General features: G+C 50.3%; 10 protein-coding genes across 10 annotated transcripts; 9 read left to right on the plus strand and 1 right to left on the minus strand.

Annotated features, from left to right (window-relative positions):
- The first annotated feature begins 10 nt into the window (after nucleotides 1-10).
- Nucleotides 11-1,586, plus strand: ASPSYDRAFT_129723 (uncharacterized protein). Its single transcript, XM_040840540.1, has 5 exons — nucleotides 11-123; nucleotides 176-689; nucleotides 744-914; nucleotides 964-1,086; nucleotides 1,152-1,586. The coding sequence occupies exons 1-5, from the start codon at nucleotides 75-77 to the stop codon at nucleotides 1,519-1,521; spliced, it is 1,227 nt and encodes a 408-aa protein (XP_040706739.1). The 5' UTR covers nucleotides 11-74; the 3' UTR covers nucleotides 1,522-1,586.
- A 349-nt stretch (nucleotides 1,587-1,935) lies between these two features.
- On the plus strand, nucleotides 1,936-5,959 carry ASPSYDRAFT_677104 (uncharacterized protein). Its single transcript, XM_040850413.1, has 3 exons — nucleotides 1,936-3,096; nucleotides 3,152-5,731; nucleotides 5,788-5,959. Exons 1-3 carry the CDS (start codon nucleotides 1,986-1,988, stop codon nucleotides 5,901-5,903), a joined length of 3,807 nt encoding a protein of 1,268 aa, XP_040706740.1. The 5' UTR covers nucleotides 1,936-1,985; the 3' UTR covers nucleotides 5,904-5,959.
- Nucleotides 5,960-6,614: 655 nt separating this feature from the next.
- ASPSYDRAFT_676937 (uncharacterized protein) lies at nucleotides 6,615-7,686 on the plus strand. Its single transcript, XM_040850412.1, has 3 exons — nucleotides 6,615-6,725; nucleotides 6,800-7,246; nucleotides 7,294-7,686. The coding sequence occupies exons 2-3, from the start codon at nucleotides 6,894-6,896 to the stop codon at nucleotides 7,424-7,426; spliced, it is 486 nt and encodes a 161-aa protein (XP_040706741.1). The 5' UTR covers nucleotides 6,615-6,725; nucleotides 6,800-6,893; the 3' UTR covers nucleotides 7,427-7,686.
- A 311-nt stretch (nucleotides 7,687-7,997) lies between these two features.
- ASPSYDRAFT_55670 (uncharacterized protein) lies at nucleotides 7,998-8,381 on the plus strand (the record flags this gene model as incomplete). Its single annotated transcript, XM_040849073.1, has 1 exon — nucleotides 7,998-8,381. One exon carries the CDS (start codon nucleotides 7,998-8,000, stop codon nucleotides 8,379-8,381), a length of 384 nt encoding a protein of 127 aa, XP_040706742.1.
- A 1,155-nt stretch (nucleotides 8,382-9,536) lies between these two features.
- Nucleotides 9,537-10,238, plus strand: ASPSYDRAFT_196979 (glutathione S-transferase family protein; the record flags this gene model as incomplete). Its single annotated transcript, XM_040843737.1, has 1 exon — nucleotides 9,537-10,238. One exon carries the CDS (start codon nucleotides 9,537-9,539, stop codon nucleotides 10,209-10,211), a length of 675 nt encoding a protein of 224 aa, XP_040706743.1. The 3' UTR covers nucleotides 10,212-10,238.
- ASPSYDRAFT_41645 (GNAT family N-acetyltransferase) lies at nucleotides 10,233-11,056 on the minus strand. The gene has a single exon (XM_040846316.1). The coding sequence runs from the start codon at nucleotides 10,956-10,958 to the stop codon at nucleotides 10,398-10,400; it is 561 nt and encodes a 186-aa protein (XP_040706744.1). The 5' UTR covers nucleotides 10,959-11,056; the 3' UTR covers nucleotides 10,233-10,397.
- A 734-nt stretch (nucleotides 11,057-11,790) lies between these two features.
- Nucleotides 11,791-12,613, plus strand: ASPSYDRAFT_144172 (uncharacterized protein; the record flags this gene model as incomplete). Its single annotated transcript, XM_040841407.1, has 3 exons — nucleotides 11,791-11,992; nucleotides 12,035-12,189; nucleotides 12,254-12,613. The coding sequence occupies 3 exons, from the start codon at nucleotides 11,791-11,793 to the stop codon at nucleotides 12,611-12,613; spliced, it is 717 nt and encodes a 238-aa protein (XP_040706745.1).
- Nucleotides 12,614-13,623: 1,010 nt separating this feature from the next.
- fmaF (Fe(2+)/2-oxoglutarate-dependent oxygenase fmaF) lies at nucleotides 13,624-14,457 on the plus strand (the record flags this gene model as incomplete). The annotated part of the gene is made up of 1 exon (XM_040849074.1): nucleotides 13,624-14,457. One exon carries the CDS (start codon nucleotides 13,624-13,626, stop codon nucleotides 14,455-14,457), a length of 834 nt encoding a protein of 277 aa, XP_040706746.1.
- Nucleotides 14,458-15,995: 1,538 nt separating this feature from the next.
- On the plus strand, nucleotides 15,996-18,232 carry ASPSYDRAFT_41649 (GMC family oxidoreductase). The gene is made up of 2 exons (XM_040846317.1): nucleotides 15,996-16,423; nucleotides 16,476-18,232. Exons 1-2 carry the CDS (start codon nucleotides 16,033-16,035, stop codon nucleotides 18,026-18,028), a joined length of 1,944 nt encoding a protein of 647 aa, XP_040706747.1. The 5' UTR covers nucleotides 15,996-16,032; the 3' UTR covers nucleotides 18,029-18,232.
- A 741-nt stretch (nucleotides 18,233-18,973) lies between these two features.
- ASPSYDRAFT_66013 (uncharacterized protein) lies at nucleotides 18,974-20,408 on the plus strand. The gene is made up of 5 exons (XM_040850342.1): nucleotides 18,974-18,997; nucleotides 19,063-19,092; nucleotides 19,152-19,290; nucleotides 19,348-20,086; nucleotides 20,138-20,408. Coding segments are annotated over exons 1-5 (1,128 nt in total). The 5' UTR covers nucleotides 18,974-18,995; the 3' UTR covers nucleotides 20,356-20,408.
- The last annotated feature ends 123 nt before the right edge of the window (nucleotides 20,409-20,531 follow it).

Consider the following 20,531-nt stretch of genomic DNA (forward strand, 5'->3'; position numbering starts at 1 on the left):
TTCCAAACTGTCGCCAGACATGAGCTGTCTGTGGTTTACATGTCTTTTGATGATTCTGAGTTATCCTCCTTAATATGGCAGTATGCATGCTCTGGCTATGGTCCTTCCTTCTACTGGCAGCTTGTATGTAATTCATACCACCAAGTACAGTTTATATGCTAATTCGAAACTTCAGTGGCTGCAGCTGAAGAATGTCAACGCGACTTCGCGATAGAGCACGCCGACAACACCGAATCGCTCTTCGAAAACTGCACCACAATCGATGGCAACATCAACCTGGGAGAAGGCTTCAAAGGCCCGATAACAATGGGCGACGTCGTAAATGTGACAGGAACAATCACGCTCCGTACCCCCTCGATTAACGACGCTACGCGGCGGTCTAGTGTGCACCGTCTTGAGGCACCGGCGCTCGAATACCTGGGCGAGTTGGCCATTGCCGATACAAAAATTGGCGATGTATCCATGCCAAAGCTGAAGAACGTTACTAGAGAGATATCGATTTCGCCGTCGAGTGACGCTGGCAGTGAGATTGGGGTGCATTTTCCGGCGCTGGAGCAGGCTGGTGGGGTTGATATTGGCCTGGACTATATAATTCGCGGCGATGGGAGTTATCCACTGCCAGCCTTGGGCGTTGATCTGCCGTCGCTGCGGTCTGCGGAGTATATCCGCCTATGGGGATATATAAGCAGGTGAGTACTGATGCTGTTGCTGATGATGGTTTAGTTCAAGGGCTGACTGAACAGCATCAACATGTCGGAGCTCACCACAGTCGGCGTGGCCAACGGAGATACCAGGCTCAGCAACCGTAGAGGACTCTCGATCCAGCAGCCAGAGAAGGGGGACTATTTAAGTATTACCCTTCCAAAACTTGCATATGTTGAATCAAACCTCACGCTTTCTGGGGAAATAATGGAGTATGACAATACTGCATCCGTAAGCCCTAATTTCGCTAACTGGACGCAGGCTCCAACTGGATTCCCTGACGAAGACCTCCGCCAATATCACTATAGACACTTCATATCTTCTGGACCTATCGCTACCACTCGTTGAGGCCAAGACAATTACACTAAACGGGAGCATTGACTCGTTGGTTGACCCTTCCTGTCAGACCATTAACAGACATTGCTGACATGAATTTCCGCCTGATATAGCGCCTCATTCCCCGAAATCCAGCGGTTTGAATCCATCAAAGTCACCGCCAAGTATGACCACCTCGACTGCGACCTGTTCAAAGAGCGCCTCAATCAGGCATCCCATCCAGGCAGTGTATCTTGCACCGCGGGCCCTCCGACGAAGAGTCTTAGCACGGGAGCGAAGATCGCTCTGGGGGTTATCATACCGATTGCCATGATCCTGGTGGCGACTGTCATTGCATTTATTCTCCGGCGACATTGTGGTATCAAGTATAAAGATTCCATGGCGGCTTCTGGCTCGGAGCGACCTCCTCCTTATAATATCGCGATGCGGCCACTGCAGAGGAGGACTGAGACGGCACCGCCGCCACCGTATTCTGCCAGTTAAACTTATATTCTGTTTATGAATATAATCAAATGGGCTGTCTAACTGTGTGTTTGTGAATATAAAAGAGGTTATCACTACTCTCTGACTCATCTAGAGCTTTCCCTGTATATCTGAACCATGCCCACTAAGGAATGCCTGTCTCGCTTCAGTAATAACAGCCTTAAGATATTTCGCTACGAGACCGCTTATTTGAGCAAGTGGCTATGCAGAATAGATGCACTGCACCGCAGGTTTAAGACTGGAACTGGCCTCTCATCCATCCAATGCAGAAGCAAATCTCACTTGTCCTCTGCTCGCTCGAGAGTATCGTGACTGACAACGGAGACGTGCTGTTTCGAAGTCGCGACAAGCGTGACAATAGAGAGGGAAATGATCCGCGCCCGCGCAAGGCAGCCGCCAACTTCAAACAACAGAAGCAAAAAGCAAAAGCAAAAAGCAGAGAAGGCTGAGCAAGGCAGAAACTAATGCACGTGTTGTCAGGTGATTGTAACGGAGTGTCGTTTAGCCTCATTCTTCCCCCTCAGCTGCCATCCTTCCCCTCCCCTTCACGATGCCTCATTTGGATCCACATCATGACCACGGATGACCAGGACCACCTACAAGCACGCAATCTTCCGAAACGACCAAGGACTCCCCAGAATGATGGTCCGCCAAAGCTGCGCTATGATGCCTACACAGTGGCCTGGATCTGCGCTTTGCAAATAGAGATGGCAGCCGCACGAGCCATGCTTGATGAAACTCATGAGAAGCTTCCTCTTGATGCAGCCGACACCAACACATATGAATTGGGGAGGATCGCCAAACATAATATCGTTATAGCTTGCTTGCCATTCACCCAGTATGGCACTAATAACGCGACCAACGTTGCGACGAACCTGAGGAGGACATTTCCCTCGATTCGTGCGACCCTGATGGTTGGTATTGGCGGTGGTGTGCCTAGCAAGGCCGATGTACGTTTGGGCGATGTCGTTGTTGGCACAAGGGTGATGCAGTATGATCTGGGAAAGGTGGTCGAGGGTGGACAGTTCCAAGGGACCGCTGTCTCTGGATCTCCCGATCAGCTCATCGGTACAGCCGTCTCGTACCTCCGCTCCAGCCATGACCTGCAACACAGCCGGATCTCTACTATATTCCAGGAGAAGCTGGGGAAATATTCGAACTACGCTCGCCCAGCCAAGCCCGATACTCTCTTTAAAGCTGCATATAAACATGAAGATTCGAACCTGAGCTGTGATGCATGCGATCCCTTCAAGGTAGAGCCTCGTGTTCCCCGGACGTCAGATGATGTTAGAATTCACTACGGTGCCATTGCTTCAGGGAACTCCGTTATAAAAAGTGCAACAGAGCGCGATGCTGTAGCTGAAAAGCTTGATGTCGTATGCTTCGAAATGGAGGCGGCTGGCGTGATGAGAGTCTTCCCATGTCTCTCGGTTCGCGGAATCTGCGACTACTCAGATTCACACAAGGCCAAGGAGTGGCAGAGATATGCTGCTGGAATGGCTGCGGCATACGCGACAGAGCTACTCGAGGTATTGTCCGTATCAGCAAATCATACAAGGGTTGACTGCGTACCCGGTAAGATCGTTTTTGCCCCGTTCTCATGCTCTCGTTACTGACATCAAACATCTAGACCATACTTCGACACCTGAACACCGGAAGGTACTGCTGGAATCTCTCCGATTCGAACAGATAGACTCTCGGAAGGACACCATTAAGAATGTCCATGCCCGAACATGTCAATGGCTACTCAGGGATACGAAGTATGAAACATGGAACGAACACGGGCAGCGATCGCAACATCATGGCTTCTTGTGGATTAATGGCAAACCTGGTGCGGGCAAGTCTACTATTATGAAGTTTGCGTTCCAGAAGATGAAGAGCGCAGCGCGCTCGAGAAAATTTATTGCTGCCTCTTTCTTCTTCAACGCTCGAGGCGCGTTGTTGGAAAAGTCTGTTATTGGGATGTACAGGTCATTGTTGCTCCAGTTGCTTGAAGGCTACCCCGATCTCCAGGCGGTTTTAGACAACCCAGATCTTGTTTCACCGAATCAAGATAAGTGCCCACCATTGGATGTTCTCAAGGAGCTTCTTTTCAACGCCATAATGGACCTGCACGACCGACCATTTGTCTGTTTTATCGATGCCCTTGACGAATGCGATGAACAACAGGTTCTGGACATGGTTCGGTACTTCGAAGAGCTAGCTGAGGAGTCTACGTCAAAAGGCATCCCGTTCCGAGTTTGCTTCTCCAGTCGACATTATCCGTACATTGTCATTAAACGGGGAATCAGGCTCATACTGGAGGATCAGCCAGGGCATGCTGATGACATGGAGGCCTACGTGAAGAGCCACCTTCGCGTTGAAAATGACATACTCTGCCAGGAGCTGCGACATGAAATACTTAATAAAGCTGCTGGTGTTTTCATGTGGACAGTGCTCGTCGTTGACATTGTCAACGACGAAGAGCAGTGCGGTGGACTGGGACCGAAAGAGCGACTCGCAGAGCTACCTAGTGACTTGAGCGAGCTTTTCAAAAATATTATACAGCGCGATGCTAAGAACGTACAACACCTTGTTCTTGCCACGTTGTTGATCCTCTATGCAAAGCGGCCCTTACACCCCGACGAATTTCGGCACGCCTTGTCATTTGGCTTGCATCAGAAGGGTGTTGCTGTGGACTGGCCAATTGCAAATATTACATCTCTAGACCGTGATAGCAGGGCTAAGACACTAGAAAAGTGTGTGGTTGGCTGCTCGAAAGGGCTGGCTGAAATTACGAAATCCACCAAGCCAACTGTTCAATTCATCCACGAATCGGTGCGCGACTTCCTCATCAAGGACAAGGGTCTGTTGGAGTTGTGTGCCGATTTGGGAGTGGACTTCGAGAGCTCAGGCCATGACAGACTTAAACAGTGCTGCTACGCATATTTAAATGACGGTCTGCTTCGCTCGTCTGTTGATGAACTGGGACAAAGTGGAGATATTTCCAAGGAGGAAAAGAGGATAATTCAGGAGAAATATCCATTTCTAAAGTATGCGACTCAGCATGTTCTTCACCACGCCAATGCTGCAGCGAAGGGCGTTTCCCAAGACGAGTTTCTATCTAACTTCTCTATTCCCAACTGGGCGCGTACGGCCAATATTTTCAAACAACACAAGATTAGGCGCTATACCCCGAACGCAAGTATTCTGTATATTCTTGCGGATGGGGGACATTCGGAACTCATTAGAACAAGACCAAAAGTTGACTTGCACTTGCGCGTTCCCGGGGAGAGATACGAGTATGTGCTATTTGCAGCTCTTGCCAACAGTAACAGTGACGTCGTTGCAGCTCTTCTCAACTTGCCCTCGACCATACACAACGGAGTTGATATCACACAGGGTTTCGGGCGCGCAAGAGACTTGAGGGGCTATGAAAAGCGGACACCACTATCCTGGGCTGCACAAGAGGGCCGAATCGAAATGGCCGAACTTCTTCTCCAATCTGGCGCTCCCGTAGATGAGTTAGATGAACGCGACCGAACACCTCTCTCTAGCGCGTGCGAAACAGGAATGAAGGATATTGCGAGGCTTCTCATTCGCCATGGAGCAGACGTCAACGCTCGAAACACTAACGGAGAGTCTGCACTCGGTTGGGCATGTTTAAACTGCCATCTGGATGTGGCGAAGTTTCTCATTAAGAAAGGGGCTACAGTAGATATCCGGGATATGCACGACGAAACTCCCCTATTTTGGGCCGCTCGCGACTGTGACGAACGGATTGCCAGGATTTTGATTGACAATGGAGCGGATGTCAATGCCTTAAATAAACAGCGAAACACGCCACTTTTTGTCGTGGCGGAAACTCGTATGACACCTAATGCATATAAAACTGGTTGGGTATATAGCTGGGAACCACGCAACGAGCCCGGGCCCGTCTGCAATCTACTGATTGATCGGGGGGCGGACATCAATGCGGTTGATAGCTATGGGCGAACTCCACTCTGGATCAGTATATACGATGGTCGATACGATGTTGCGAGGCTACTTATCGCCCAACGACCGAATGTTAATACCAGGTCTGAGGGCGGTAGATCTCCACTTTCATGCGCTGTATCTTTTGGTGATGCAGCCATTACAGAACTACTTCTACAAAATGGAGCCGACCCCAACCTTGGAGATTCGTATGCGTTATTGCCACTCCACGAAGTTGTATATCTTCAAAATGTCGATAAGTGTATGCTGCTTATCGAGCACGGTGCTGAAACTAATGCGAGAGATAAAAACGGGTCAACACCACTCCACTGCGCTGCATATTATGGGAATGCCGATATGTGCATGCTATTAGTCGAGAACGGAGCGGAGGTGAATATCGAAGATTGTGGTGGATTAACCCCAATTGATATAGCCACGCGGAGGGGTCATCAGTCTGTAGTAGATATGATGATGCAGAAAGGAGCCCGGAAAGCCGACTAAAATATTTGAAGCTGCAGGTATGCATTCGATGGCCAAAAGTCAATGGCAGTTTGGAAGGACAATAGCAACGAGACTCGACATCGCCTTACCGTGGGTGGAAATAATACGAGATCTGGAATGCGGCCTTTGGGAACCATCGATAAACGAGCTCTTGGTGAGTTTGGGCGATGCATACTCGCCGGAAAGCGCAGGGGACCATATACTCGACATCAAGCCGGTATGATCCTGTATGCAAGGGCAAGAAATATCAACTGCACGCGGGCTGTTTATAGGAGCCTGACTCGCCACTCTATCCACCATACCATTCGTTGAAACGGGCAGATGGTTGTATCCTGGAATTTGATATAATAGAGTAGATGGCATCCATTCTATGCAGATGATGCCAAAGCCTGCAGGAAGTTTGGCCTTACCCAAGTCAACGTACCGATGCATCCCTCGTTTATATTATGTGGGTATCAATGGGTTATTGGCAACATGAATAATGGAATATGAGACTGGTGAATTGGGTTAATTACTGCCAGTGCAGTACCCCGTCTACCTCGCTTATGAAAAACTTGTAGGGGAGCCATGTACGAGCTGGAATAATTATCCGACCGGTTATTTGTTCCCACTTCCTGCCTCCCTGCAGAGACATAGGGATGCAGCAGAGTGGCAATAAACAACCGCTTGTCTTGTCGACGATGAATACCTGCTAGTAAATAAGAATGTGCGATCGTTGGGCTATTTTGCGATATGCAACAGATGATCTGGTAAGTAGACGGTACCGATCGGACCAGTATGGAAGATCGCCGATCGCTGATAAATTGACTGCCTGGTTACATAGGGCTGAAGATACCTCATAATACGAGAATACCACTTCTGTTGAGAGACCACTTCTGCTGAGAGGGCTGTGCTTGCGATCGCGACCGGTGGTTCGGATGGATACCATCGTGGATATACAAGCCGCCACTCCAGAAATAGCGGTTATTGAGATAGCAGAAACAGACAGTTCTGAGGAGAAAGAGAGAGAAAGAGTGGAAGCGAGGAGATCGCCGCGCCTCACCCGCACGGTCCACGATATGAACAGTCTGCAGTACCCACATGGCCACTGGCTAATAATAATACAGCGCAGAGATGCCTATCGTAAGGCTTCAGGCTGCCGGCTGCATCCGACCGATCCGATAGAGATGATCCTAAAGATAGACTGTAAAGTCAGTGATCGTGGAACAGGACCACAAGCGGTGAGCTCGCAAGCTTCGACCACGGGAATAATACGAACCCATTGTTCAAGGTCGGATTTGTGCGGAGGGTTACATCCTTGTCTGACAATAGAGACAGCTTCCAAGGTTCCGTTCAGTTCTGCACTGGGAAGCGGTCCCAAGTGACTTCATCCAAGTTAGGGCAGTGGGCCCGTGAGCCCCATCTGCAGGTATTGATAGGCCCGGTCTCACCATGTCTTACTCCGGAGTAGTCTCCAGATTAGACCTGACTTACTACTTCCACCTCGGCAATTGGTGCCACCGGGGATAGAGGCGATGGAGAGGAGGTGGCTGTTTGCTACTCTGTAGAGAGTTAAGCTGATCGACAACCCGCGAACCTTGGGCCCTTGTTCCTTGGGCCTTGGTCCTTGGAAACGGCAATACGAGACTCCATTAGCGGCGCTCTCCATTTGTCTGCAGCCTGGATATTGTCTAGGGAGGCTGAGACATGGCCAACGGTGAGCGCCACCCCAAATTTAGTGTCCCTTAGTATGCTGCTGTGCGGAGAAGACTGCAGCCATGGCTCTCTCTGCCTGTTGCACGCACAGACTTGAGGTCATCAGGTTTCCTCTCTTCAGGGCGTTGCACGATGCATCGCCAAAGGTATAAATAGAGGGTCAAGTCCTCGACTATTCTGCTCATCATCTCAAGCCTCAAACAGATAATTCTTCAACTCAACTCAACTCAACCTCGACTAAATCTCCTTACAATACTCATATCCAACCCTCTACAATGAAGTTCCTCACCCAAGCCATCCTCGCAGCCCTGGCCTGCACCCCCGCCATGGCCGCCCCCGCCAGAACCAAGTCCATGATGATCAAGGAGTCCGAATGGACCATCGAGAGCCTCAAGCGCGTCTGCAACGACGATGACTCCAAGTGCACCTGGACCTTCGGCATCAACCCCGGCAGCGGCGCCACCGACTGCACCTACGAGGTCGAGGGCAGCCCAGCCTCCGAGGCCGACGGCGGCCCTGTCGACTGCGGCGTCTACACCGTCACCTCCGGCTGGAGCGGTCAGTTTGGCCCCGAGAACGGCTTCACCACATTGTCTGTTGTCAACAGGGACACCCGTGAGATTGTCTGGCCTGCGTACACTGATAAGCAGGTCGACGGTGGGGAGGTTGTTGTTCCGGATCAGAGCTACACTCCTCAGGCTCTTCCTTAAATCAAGCAAGCATTTATGGATTTAATATTTGATTATTATGTCTCTCCGTTTGTTTGTTTGTTCCCAAGACTATAAAGTGCTTTGGTTGGGATTGCATTGTACCTATTCTCTCCTTTATCTGGGCGCCGTTGGGAAACGCTGTAACGAATAAATATTATATAGTACATGGCATTTTACGAATAAAACTCTTGTCAGGCTATTCTCTTCAAACGGCTCAAGTCCCGGTGACATCAGCCAAGTCCTTAGTTCTTTATATCCCTGTCACCAAGCAAACCAGGGCCGGAGCATACTTTCCCACAATGTTATAGTACATGGTAAGGTCATACTATCAACAGAGTATAGGGCATAAATCTAAATTTTTATTGTATTACATCCAGAGAGCTCGAGCGGAAAACAGATAAAGAAAGAAGGAAATAATAAAAACGAAAACGAAAGTGTCATCTAATAGCCAGACGGCGTTCAATCCCACGGGTACCGATTTATCCATCCACGTAGGATATCCGAGCATAGGACTTGCGGTCGATTTTATCGTCCTGGCCCGGTTCAGGCCTCTCAGTACCGTACCTGCCATATTCGTGGTCTAAGCTACGGGACTGTTAATATCGATATAGAATATTCGGTTGTCAAGGCACCCAAGTCCGGCTTTTAGGTCTAGGCATGACACTCCGGCGAAACAACGCTTCGCCGTGACAAGCCCGCCTATATGCAGTTCTTGCAGTATAAAGAAGCCGTGGGCACGTACAGAATGACGAACGGCGACTTGAAACGGGAACTTCGCCGTTTAATATAGGTATACGGCGGATCCTGTCAAGGGCCGGGAGCCAACCGCCCGCAACAGAATGGGTAAAATTTCCACATATTGCAATCCCAAGACCGGAATACTTGAGTAGTGTTGATTATACATTAGGATGCTATCGTGTTCTATCCCAGGGACCCACGTATTCGGCGCTGACAACATTTCGGTGATCGGATGTAGACTCGGCCATTGCTTCAACTTTCAATCCCCGAGCCGTCTGCACCTTGAGACGCAGTTAGGGCAGGCCCTCCCTCGATAATGATTATATTATAAATAACCCCAAAAACCTGGATAGGATATGTCAAGCCCGTATAACTACCAGTTCCAGCTCTCCATCTCTATTCGTCTAGCGATACACTATGCTCCCAATCACCCTCTGGTCCCACGCCATCGGGCCCAACCCATGGAAGGTCGCGATAATCCTCGAAGAGCTCGAGATCCCCTACACAACAAAGTTCATCAATTTCGCCGCGGCAAAGGAAGAGCCCTTCCTTGCCATCAACCCCAACGGCCGTCTCCCGGCAATGCAAGACCCAAACAAGGGCATCGATGGTATCACCCTGTGGGAATCCGGCGCAATCGTCGAGTACCTTATAATGCAGTACGACAAGTCGCACAAACTCAGCTACGATGATGATCTCAAATCTTCCATCCTCTGTCGCCAGTGGCTCTTCTTCCAGGTTTCCGGCCAGGCGCCGTACTTTGGACAGGCGGCGTGGTTTATTAACGCGCATCCCGAGAAGCTTGATAGTGCCATTCAGCGGTTCTGTAAGGAGGTTGTGAGGGTGACTGGGGTTTTGGAGAGGGCGTTACGGGATAATGGGGGTTTGTGGCTTGTTGGGGATAAGTGTACCTATGCGGATCTGAGCTTTGTGCCGTGGCAGCAGAAGGCGCGTAAGTTTGGTGGGGAGGATTTGTATGAGAAGTATCCTCTTGTTGGGGCTTGGATGGAGAAAATGGAAAGGAGGGATTCTGTTATGAAGGTTGGTAAGGACCAGGAGGAGGCTGTTATGGCGGCTGGGGGGAGGGTTTAGCTGGATATTGATATGGTTATAGACTGCTTCATCGATAAGAGTTGTTGTTTTCTGATGTAAATATTAATGGCTAAAGGACCATTTGAAGAGTGATCATGGAATTGCAATGCTTATATTCCCTGCCAAATTCGGTCCTCATTATAGGAAGATCATGTACTGAAGTAACACCTTATGGCAAGATATCCTTTAACCAAGAGTTTCATTGGCAAAACCAGCCATCGCATCTCCATCAAGCCGTAGGAATGTCAGACTATCCATTTCCTTCGCACCGATACTGCGGTAGAATCTCAGAGCGCGGTCATTCTGTTTATAACAGAGCCATTCCATCCTGCAACAACCAAGCTCGACAGCCCTCTTTGCAACGCCCTGGACCAAGAGCCGTGCGTATCCCCGGCATCGATATTCAGGAAGTACATAGAGGTCCTCAAGGCAGATTCCAGGCTTCGCAGCCCACGCGACGAATGTGGTGAAATAGAATGCCATGCCCGCAACTTCGCCTTCGGGACTTTCAACAACTAAGGCTTGCCCAGTGTGCAGACGGCCTAGATGACTTTCAGAGCCAAATCCCAGTGAGTTTATGAGATCAATTTCGGTTGCTGTAACTGCGTCTGGGACATCTTGTTCTGCTGCTGTTGCTCGCATCATTGCCAGTAGAACGGGCACATCTGTAGTATATACTAGTTGATAATGTTGTGGAGGATGCAAAGAAGTACTAACCTTCGCTAGTAGCAGGTCGCATTCTACCATCTTGTACCATTTTCATCGTGAAAGTTATCCACCTGGCTTCGGAAGAGCTGTTGCTGGATTGGCACTGTTTATGTAGGATGCATTGTGCGGGGCGCAGCTTGTCAAGGAAGGGCGTAGAATTGTCTTTCTCAATTCGGGTAAGCTGTATTCTACGCAGAAAGACCACATAGAACACATCCAAAAAGCTAGGCAGTGATATGCAGCCTTTTTGAAGAGGTTGTAAGGGCCATAGGTATGAGGCCTGGCAACTACTAGATGAGAGTGTCATTATAAACAAACTGAATTATGACGACCCATGGTGATTTCGATCATTAGTCCAAGACATGTCGCCCAATCACAATGTGAATCCAGGCCTGGCTCAGTGAATTAACCTAGGAATAATTCGAGTAAGGGAGTGTCGTGTTTGGTGGGGTCACCTCTTTGTATCACATTCACTAGAGGGGTGAAAATGTTTATTCCCTATTTAGGATCATTATTTATAAAGCTATATATCACCAGCGCAACCACAACTTTTGTAAGCAGTTGAGTCTTTTCTGTTGAGTTGATCTGTGAGGTGAAGTCATTACTGTTGCCAAAACATACAGCTGGCCAGGTGGATGATTTACCCCGCCTTCACCACCAGGTGGTCAACTTCGCCGTTTGTATACAAGACCAAAACACAACAACACAAGTTACACTGCCTACCTCGCTAGCTACTAGCGTCACCATATGTCATGTTAGATAAAGCTGAGTGTCCGATCTATCTCTGAAAATAAACCTCTCTTGTTTTTCACCTGATCTGTCGTCTATCAATATCTTCCATTTGAAACCACCTCCCCCGCTGTCGCCAAAGATGGACTTGGACCGCCATCTGAGGTATGATGGCATCGACTACGAGTGTACGATATGCGAGAGACTCTTTGCTTCCCTTCGTGCCATTTACGACCATTGCAGGAATACTTCGCGCCATGAATGGTGCGAAACATGCGAGCGAGTGTTTCTTTCAGAGCCGGCCAAACATCAACACCTTCGAAACTCTCGCAACCACAATATCTGTTGGATTTGCCCCCAGATAAGAGACTTTGACGACTCCTCAGATCTCGACGACCATCTTGTTGAGCGTCATCATTACTGTGATGTTTGCGATCTCGCTCACAGCTCTTCCCGCAAACTGCAAGAACATGATGTTACCGTCCACTACCTCTGTGTCATATGTGACCGATTCCTTGGAAACGAAAACAATTTACGGATGGTAGCTAGATCTCTCGGTTTAAGGAGGCCATGTTAATTATGCTAATATATCCCTATCTTTCCAGCACCAGCAAACCCACCAGCCCCGAGACATGGAATGCTACGGCTGCCATCAAACATTTAAATCATTTTCCGGCATGCTAATACACCTGGAGTCAGGGGCTTGCCCATCAGATGCTGATGAGGACATGATCGATGACATCGCGCGCGACTGCGACCGAAGCTCGGAATACATAATTGACCAACGCAAAACTGGAGGATGGGGATATGTCTGCTGGGAATGCGAAAGGGAGTTTGGAAAGCTTTCTGCGCTTTACCAACACGCTGAAGATGTTTCAGAATGCTCCGACCTTATGGAAGGCGCGGGCTGTCTGGCCGAGCTACAAGGTTTCATTCAGGACAGGATAGAAGAACTGTGGTGCTAGATTAGCCCTACTGATATGGATCATGCCTAGAAGCGTGTTTTGAATAAAGGTTATCACCCCCTGTTAACTACTTCCATATCAGGCCCTCAGAGTTCCAACAGGATTAATCAGTTTCTTGACGAATAGTCCCTCCCTAACCTGCCCTCCAACACCTCCCAAAGCATCAGTCGTACGATATCCCAAAGCGCCTCAACATCATCCCTCAGGGACTTGAAGTTTTTCTCCCGCTGGTGAATGAACAACCGCATAACGAACATCACAATGACCAGCCTCTCGCCATCCTTCTCAACATTCGGACCCGTCGCATGCCGCAGTCGACTCTCAAAGACAAGCGTCGTCCCGCTGGGTCCCTCTGCTGCTACAGAGCCGCTGATATCAAAGATATCATCCGGAGTTACATTTCCTTGCCGAGATTAACAGCGATCAGAGCATCGAGCTTTGACATTGATGGGAGTCGATCGTTTATGAGGGCTATGGCGCATTAGTAGGTCTTTTCTGGCTTGTCCTTTCTGTATTGGGGACTGTCTGGTTGGGCCATTTTGGTGTAACGACAGGTGCTATTTGACCGGGAGAAATACAGAGCGAGATTTGAAAAGTCTTTCAATCCCCGCTTTGTTGGATTATATGCTATTGCCGGGATTTGCTGATAATCGGGTCTGGTTCGAATATATATGATTGTTTGGAGGCTAGCTAGGGGGTCCTAATCAATCAGACAGGGATACTCTAGCGGCAACTGCACTAGAAGCCATACATGGCTAGTGGTAGGCAGTTGTCCCCGCACACCAGAAAACATTGCCGAGGAAAAGCCGCTGGATGGGATATCAGGATGAGGGGAAGCAACAGTCCTGCTCATGATTCGCGGGCTATGCTGATCCCAGATATTAAGCATGACTAGCTGATATTACAATGATGACAGGACTATAATAGTCTACCTGTTCTCCCACATTAAAAAAGAAGTCCACGTCCAGATACTGAGCTATTCCGTCCCCAGAACCAGTGCCATATCCAAAATGTCCATCCCGATGAACCCCCTCGATGCAGAGAGCGTGGCCTCTGCAAAAGCAAGCCTCGACGAAGAAGGATACGCCGTCATCCCCTCCATCCTCGACGACTCAGCCATAAAGCTCGTGCATTCGCGCCTTTGGGCCGCAGCAAGAGAAACCCAGAATCGCGGAACAGACCTGCACATGCCAGCGCTCGATCCCAACGCCTCCAACGTCCGCGTCTTCTACCTCATGGAGTTGGATGTCATCTTCCGCGAATTAATCCAACACCCAGCCGCACTTCAAATCGCAAAGCTCGTCGTGGGCGACCAGCTCCTCGTGTCGAATTTCACGGCAAACATTGCAAGGCCCGGGTCCGGGTCGATGCAGCTCCATTCGGACCAGTCGCTTGTTGTCCCCGACCCGTGGGAGCATGCTTGGGGGGTGAATATCATCTGGTGTCTGACGGATGTGTATTTCGAGAACGGGGCTACGTTGTTTATACCGGGGAGTCATAGGTGGAAGCGCAAGGGCGAGGTTCCGGAGAATGCGAAGGAGATGTTGACGCCGTTTATGGCCAAGGCGGGCTCGATTGTGGCGATGGATGCGCGGGTTTGGCATACCTCTGGGAAGAATATTACGGAGGACCAGGAACGGGCGCTGCTGTTTGGGTTCTATACGGCGCCGTTCTTGAGGCAGCAGGTGAATTGGACTGCGGTGTTTGCGAGGAAGACGGAGGAGGTGTTGAGTCCGGAATTGCGTGAGTTGCTGGGAGTTGATATTGATGCCAACGTGGGGAGGGCGTCCAAGGTTGGGGCTGGGATTGAGAAGCATGAGTCGCAAAGGACGCCTGTTTATTAGAGACGGTGCCCTAAGTGACGTGTCTTTTTTCAGTTCTTTGATCGTAACGAATGGTATACATTAACGTCGTCCACACAAGGGTATATATATACCGCCCATCGCCTGTTTTAAGACCTGCAAGTCTCTCGCAGACTTTGATATGCTCAAATGGCCAGAACCCATCTCAACCAGCAGTATGGGCTTATAACCTCCGTAGCCCGACAGTACAGGTATCTAAGAAGACGAAGATTGCCTCCAATATCCAGCCCGGCGTCGACAAGTAGACAGAATCCAGCGAACTTCTCAGGGCGAATCAGCCTGCGTAGTTTGAAATAGATAAACACGATGGGGATGACCAAGAAACTACTATAGATACGATCTGCTGGAACACGGAATCAGCGCTTGCAGTTCCAAATAAAAAATACAAGTAGATCTTTAATGTCTCCGTCCGTCATTATATACGTGGTGGGTTTACGCAGTTTATGCACCCGACACCCGATAGCGCAGGAAGATGACTCCGAGTGTGGGACGGTGCAGATATTAGTGCTTTTTATGTCTAGTCTGCTGCGAGCGTAAGCGTAGCGTGGTCTATTTATCCTCAGATATGCAGGGCAGGGGCTTAGGGGGTTTGGACACGGCGTGCTTCGACGGACCACTTTTGGTGACATTGTAAGCGGATTCGGAAACAGGAAACAACAAAGAAGGACCGATAGATTCACAGGTAATGAAAGCAAGGAAGGGGATTCCTGCCATTGCAGAACGCGGATCGTTGAGGTGCGTTCGCCGCTCGCCTGACCCTGGCACGGACAAGGATTGATATCGCATAACCATTCCGTATTCATTGACACTAGACAGAAATTCAGAGTTTGCCTAGCCTGCTGTGTACGTATTTGAAATAGTCCTGTCGATCGCTCTGGTGTGATCCAGATAGATCTTGAAGGAATGAACGTAGTAGTGTACACTGACCTTGAATAGGGTCATGCATATGCAGGACTAGCAACCTGAAGGAATCCTTCGGCGACAAATTGGACGACACTTGGACAGACCGGGCAACAGTCTCTCGAGCGCCTGGGGCTAACGCTGAGCCTATCAATCCCTGGTTGGGCGTGGTACCCAATAATCAATATGGGACTCTCCCGTTCTGCGGTATCCACCTCGCCTCCCGCGTGGTGTTGACTGGTGATGGGATTCTTCAGGCTGGAATGAGGCGACAGGGGCTATCCAATAGAGCGTAGTGGACAGCGCGATGTGGACCGCAGTGGGAGATCCGCACGCATGACAGCCTTGACAGGCGAGGGTTCCAGAGTCCAAATCAAACTATTGACGATCGGTCGGTGATTGCTGCTGCAAACGGGATAGACTCGAGCTGTCTGGGGTCGAACTCCCCACAGGCCCACAGGCAAAAGTCTCTACAGCCGCGGCTTAACAGCTTCAACGGTTCTAACGGCCTTCACCGACCTTATCGACTACCGAGGTGGAGAGACCGGCCTGTCTTGTTTCAGGGGTGACAGATGCCAGCATGATATAAAGCGGCAAAGCCTGCTTGAATCCGGCACGTTGGACTCACCACCCACTTCCAGTGATTCCTCTTTGAAGATGATGCTTCCTCGTTTGTTCGGCCTTCTGGCAGCCACTGCTGGCGTTGCCAGGGCCGTGAACATCACCGGCTACGAGTATGTTGTCGTCGGCTCTGGTGCTGGTGGTGGTCCCTTGGCCGCACGCCTCGCCCTGGCTGGCCATAAGACGCTGCTGCTGGAGGCCGGTGACGACCAGGGTCAAACTTATAACTACAGTATCCCTGCCTACTCGGCGAGAGCCTCCGAGGACGAGAAACTTGCGTGGAACTTCTTCGTTCACCACTATGCCGATGATGAGCGCCAGGCTCGCGACTGGAAGACCACCTACGAAACTCCTGATGGCGAACTGTACACCGGTCTGAGCCCTCCGGAAGGGTCGAAGGTGATGGGAACGCTCTACCCTCGAACTGGTATGATTGCACTAAGAATAAAGCTAGATCAATCTAACCTTGTTTACTTCAGGAACCCTCGGAGGATGTACGGCCCACAATGCCCTGATTGCAGTCTACCCCCACCAGTCCGACTTTGAATACATCTCGACCTTGACTGGCGACGGCTCCTGGTCTCCCGATAACATGCGCAAATACTTCACCAAGATGGAAAAGAACAACTACCTGCTCCCCGGGATGGAGGGCCACGGCTACGATGGCTGGCTCTCTACCGAGACTGCCCCCCTGAGCCTCGTCCTCAAGGACCCCCAGCTGTTCAGCATGCTCACCGGCGGTGCTTTTGCTCTTGGAAACCTGACTGATAACATCTTCAACATTGGCACTCTGCTTGCTGGCGATGCCAATGCTGATACGACCACCCGCGATACCAAGAACGGCTACTATCAGATTCCCATCTCGACCGACGATGCTCACCGAAACGGCGCGCGCGAGTTCATTATTGCTGTCCGGGATGCGAAGAACGATGATGGCTCTAAGAAATACCCCCTTGACGTCCGCATGAACACCCACGTTACCAAAGTGGCCTTCGACGAGAGCCACGACACCCCCCGTGCTACCGGCGTCCACTTCCTCGACGGCAGACACCTCTACAAGGCCAGCCCGTTGTCCAAGACCGCCTCTGCCGGTGTCCCTGGCTTTGCATCTGCATCTCGTGAAGTCATCGTCGCCGGCGGTGTCTACAACTCGCCCCAGATCCTCAAGCTGAGCGGCATTGGCCCAGCCAAAGAGCTGAACCAGTTCGGCATCAAGGTCATCAAGGACCTGCCCGGTGTCGGCACCAACCTCCAGGACCACTACGAGATCTCCGTCCAGGGAAAGATCGAGAATGACTTCTCCTGCCTGGACGGCTGCACCTTTAGCATCCGCGACCAGGAAGACCCCTGCATCGACCGCTGGGAATCGCCCGTCCTCGGAGACCGCGGTATTTACTCGTCCCCCGGCCTCGCCGCGACAATGCTCTACAAGAGCTCCGTCACTGCAGACAACAGCTTCGACATCTTCTGCTTCGGTGGGCCCGTTAACTTCCGCGGCTACTTCCCAGACTACAGCATCAACGCCACCGACGAACATAACTGGTTCACTTGGGCTATCTTGAAGGCTCACCCGCGCAACACCGCTGGTACCGTGGCCCTGCAGTCCGCTGACCCCCTCGACATGCCCAAGATCACCTTCAACTACTTCGACACCGGTGTCGGCGACCACGACGCCGATCTGACGGCCCTGTATGAAGCCATTGAACTCGCCCGTGACGCCATGGCCCGCCAGTCTATTAATGTTACGGAGGTTCTCCCCGGCGCGGCCATCACTTCCAAGGAAGACATCCAGACTTACGTCAAGGACGGTGCATGGGGCCACCACGCCTCGTGCACCTGCCCTATCGGTGCCGACGATGACCCCATGGCTGTGCTGGACTCGAAGTTCCGAGTCCGTGGTGTCTCTGGTCTCCGTGTTGTTGATGCGTCCGTTTATCCCAAGATCCCGGGTACTTTCACTGCTGTGTCGACGTATATGGTTGCTGAGAAGGCGGCTGATGAGATTCTGAGCGGGCTTGCTGGTAGTTCCTGATTTATGTGGTTGTAGATGAGACTGGAGTTGTAGGAGTGGGCTTTGGATGCTTTGATGTATCATGGATACGTGCGTTTGGTGTTTGGAGGTCACCTTTTACTACTGTGTACTTTCAATAATATATAATCTAATAAAGTAAGAAGTAATGTATATACTACATCATGTACATTTCTGTGACCATTGTCTCGGCTAAACCATCGAAATACTCACTCAACTAAAAAATCTACTAGCGGTATTAGGCCGTCTTTCCGTTGCATTATATATGCCAGCATAAGCTATAGATATCTGATATAATACCCACCTCTGGTGGCGGTGGCGTAGCGATATCTGCAAGGACTCTTTTAGAGGTAGGACTTTTCCAGACATATTAAGGAGCCTTATTCAAGATCGAGTGAAAGACTTGGGATTCATCACTGGGTATGCATTAAGCAGGGATTCCTGGTCCGAGGTAGCTCTCGCACCCTCTCCCAGTTCCCTTGTCAACTGGGTGATTTTCCGGTAAGCAAAAGAAATGTGTGAATCCGAAGATATACAAGTTTCTTAACTTTTAAAGCCATTTCTCGATCGGCGACCAGGTAAGGGATAGATGTATGTGTGCTCCTTACAGACGCAGATCATTGGCGACGACAACACTGACAAGTTGCGAGCGACTTACAGTCTTACAGTCTTACAGTCTTACAAGGGCTTGCCAATGGATTGCAAAGAGTAGTTGTCCCTTGCTTGGCTTGGATTCTTCCCCCTTGCTCCGCGTAACCCGATTTCTTTTGTGGCTCCCTCAGCGGCATGTAAAGTGTCAAGCAACGCCTGGCAAATCCCCAGATATCGCCTGAATCGACAGACCTGTGTATTCTCGACTCAAAGACTCGTTGCAGTCAGTATGGGAACTGACGAAGAACAGCAAACCACGGAGGCTCCAGATGGTGGACTACGAGCCTGGATCGTTGCAACTGGGGGATGTGCAGCCCAGATGTAGGTGAATGAAAAAGGATACCTCTATATAATGCCATTCCATGCCTTACTAGCTTCTGTTATAGGTGCACTTTCGGCTATATCAATACCTTTGGGTGAGCTTGTTTGAAGCCCGTTTTTCGAGTGAGAGCTCTGTGTCTAAGAGGCCGTCCAGTACATACCAGAGCTATTATACACAATCTCTCTCAAGCTTCTCTCCCAGCAGCATCTCATGGATTGGGTCCTCGCAGACATTCCTACTGTACTTCCTGGGAATCATTAGCGGTCCTCTGTCTGACCGCTTCGGCGTCCGCGTTAGTATTGATAGTGCACCTATCTTATTGAAACCACTGATCACCAACACGACGTAGGCTGCAATTGTTCCCGGCAGTATATGCTTAATCACCTCGGTCATGGCCACGAGTGTCACGACGGATTACTACCAGATACTCCTGGCGCAAGGTATCCTAGGAGGCATCGGCAATGGTTTCATATTTACGCCCGCCATGTCCTGCGTGGGCCAGTTCTTCACTGCTTCACGCGCATGGGCAATGGGCATCGGCATCAGCGGCGGTGCACTCGGCGGTGTCCTATTCCCAATTATGCTACAGAAGCTAATTCCGCGAGTTGGCTTTGGCTGGGCTGTGCGCGCGATTGGGTTCCTCTTGCTCGTCGTGGCTGGGTACATGTGTGCAACGATGAAGGAGTTTTGTGCGCCGCGTCGCAAGAGAGGCTGGTTGATTCCTCGTGCTTGGAAGGAGAAGCCCTATGTTCTAGTCAATTTGGCATTCCTGTTGGCCCTGATGGGATCCTATACTCCGCTGTTTTATGCGGTTGAGTATGGACTTTCCCACGGCATGAACGCAGCGCTGGCCTGGCGCCAGGTCGCCATTATCAATGCGGCTTCGTTCTTTGGCCGTCTCATTCCGAACTTTTTGGGTGATAGGCTTGGGCGGATTAATATGTCTGTGGTTTGTTATACCGTGTGCGGTATCTTATGTCTATGTTGGACATCAGCCACAAGTACTGCTGGGATTACCTTTTGGAATATTGCCTATGGCTTCTTTTCCGGTGCCATATTTTCCCTATTCTCGCCAGTCGTGGCACAAGGTGAGACTTGCAGCTTTTACTGTCCAGGAGGCTCACTAACGAGGCGGCCAGTGTGTCCGAACCTAGCGGACATTGGCACTTATATTGGACAGGGATCTACTTTATGCAGCTTTGGTGCCCTTGTGGGAACGCCCGTCAGTGGTGTTTTGATTCGGAATTATGGGTATTTCTGTGCGTCGCTGTTCAGCGCGCTGACAATATTCGCAGGAGCGTGCTGTCTAGGAGCTGCGAGATTACTATTTGGAAGGGCTTTTTTGCTTGTGGTTTAGGCGTGTCGGAGATGATTCACATACCGCAATATCACTATGAATGTTTAGCGAACCAGTTTTTATTAATGGTAGTCGTTCTATTCCTTCTACTTGGTAGGGTTTATACCAGCCTTGAGTTCCCGGGGCGCAGATGAGCCTTGCCATGTCTACTCTGCCTTGCCACGAATTGGAGATAA

This window comes from Aspergillus sydowii (assembly GCF_001890705.1).
Source record: "Aspergillus sydowii CBS 593.65 unplaced genomic scaffold ASPSYscaffold_2, whole genome shotgun sequence".
Classification (NCBI taxonomy): Eukaryota; Fungi; Ascomycota; class Eurotiomycetes; order Eurotiales; family Aspergillaceae; genus Aspergillus; species Aspergillus sydowii.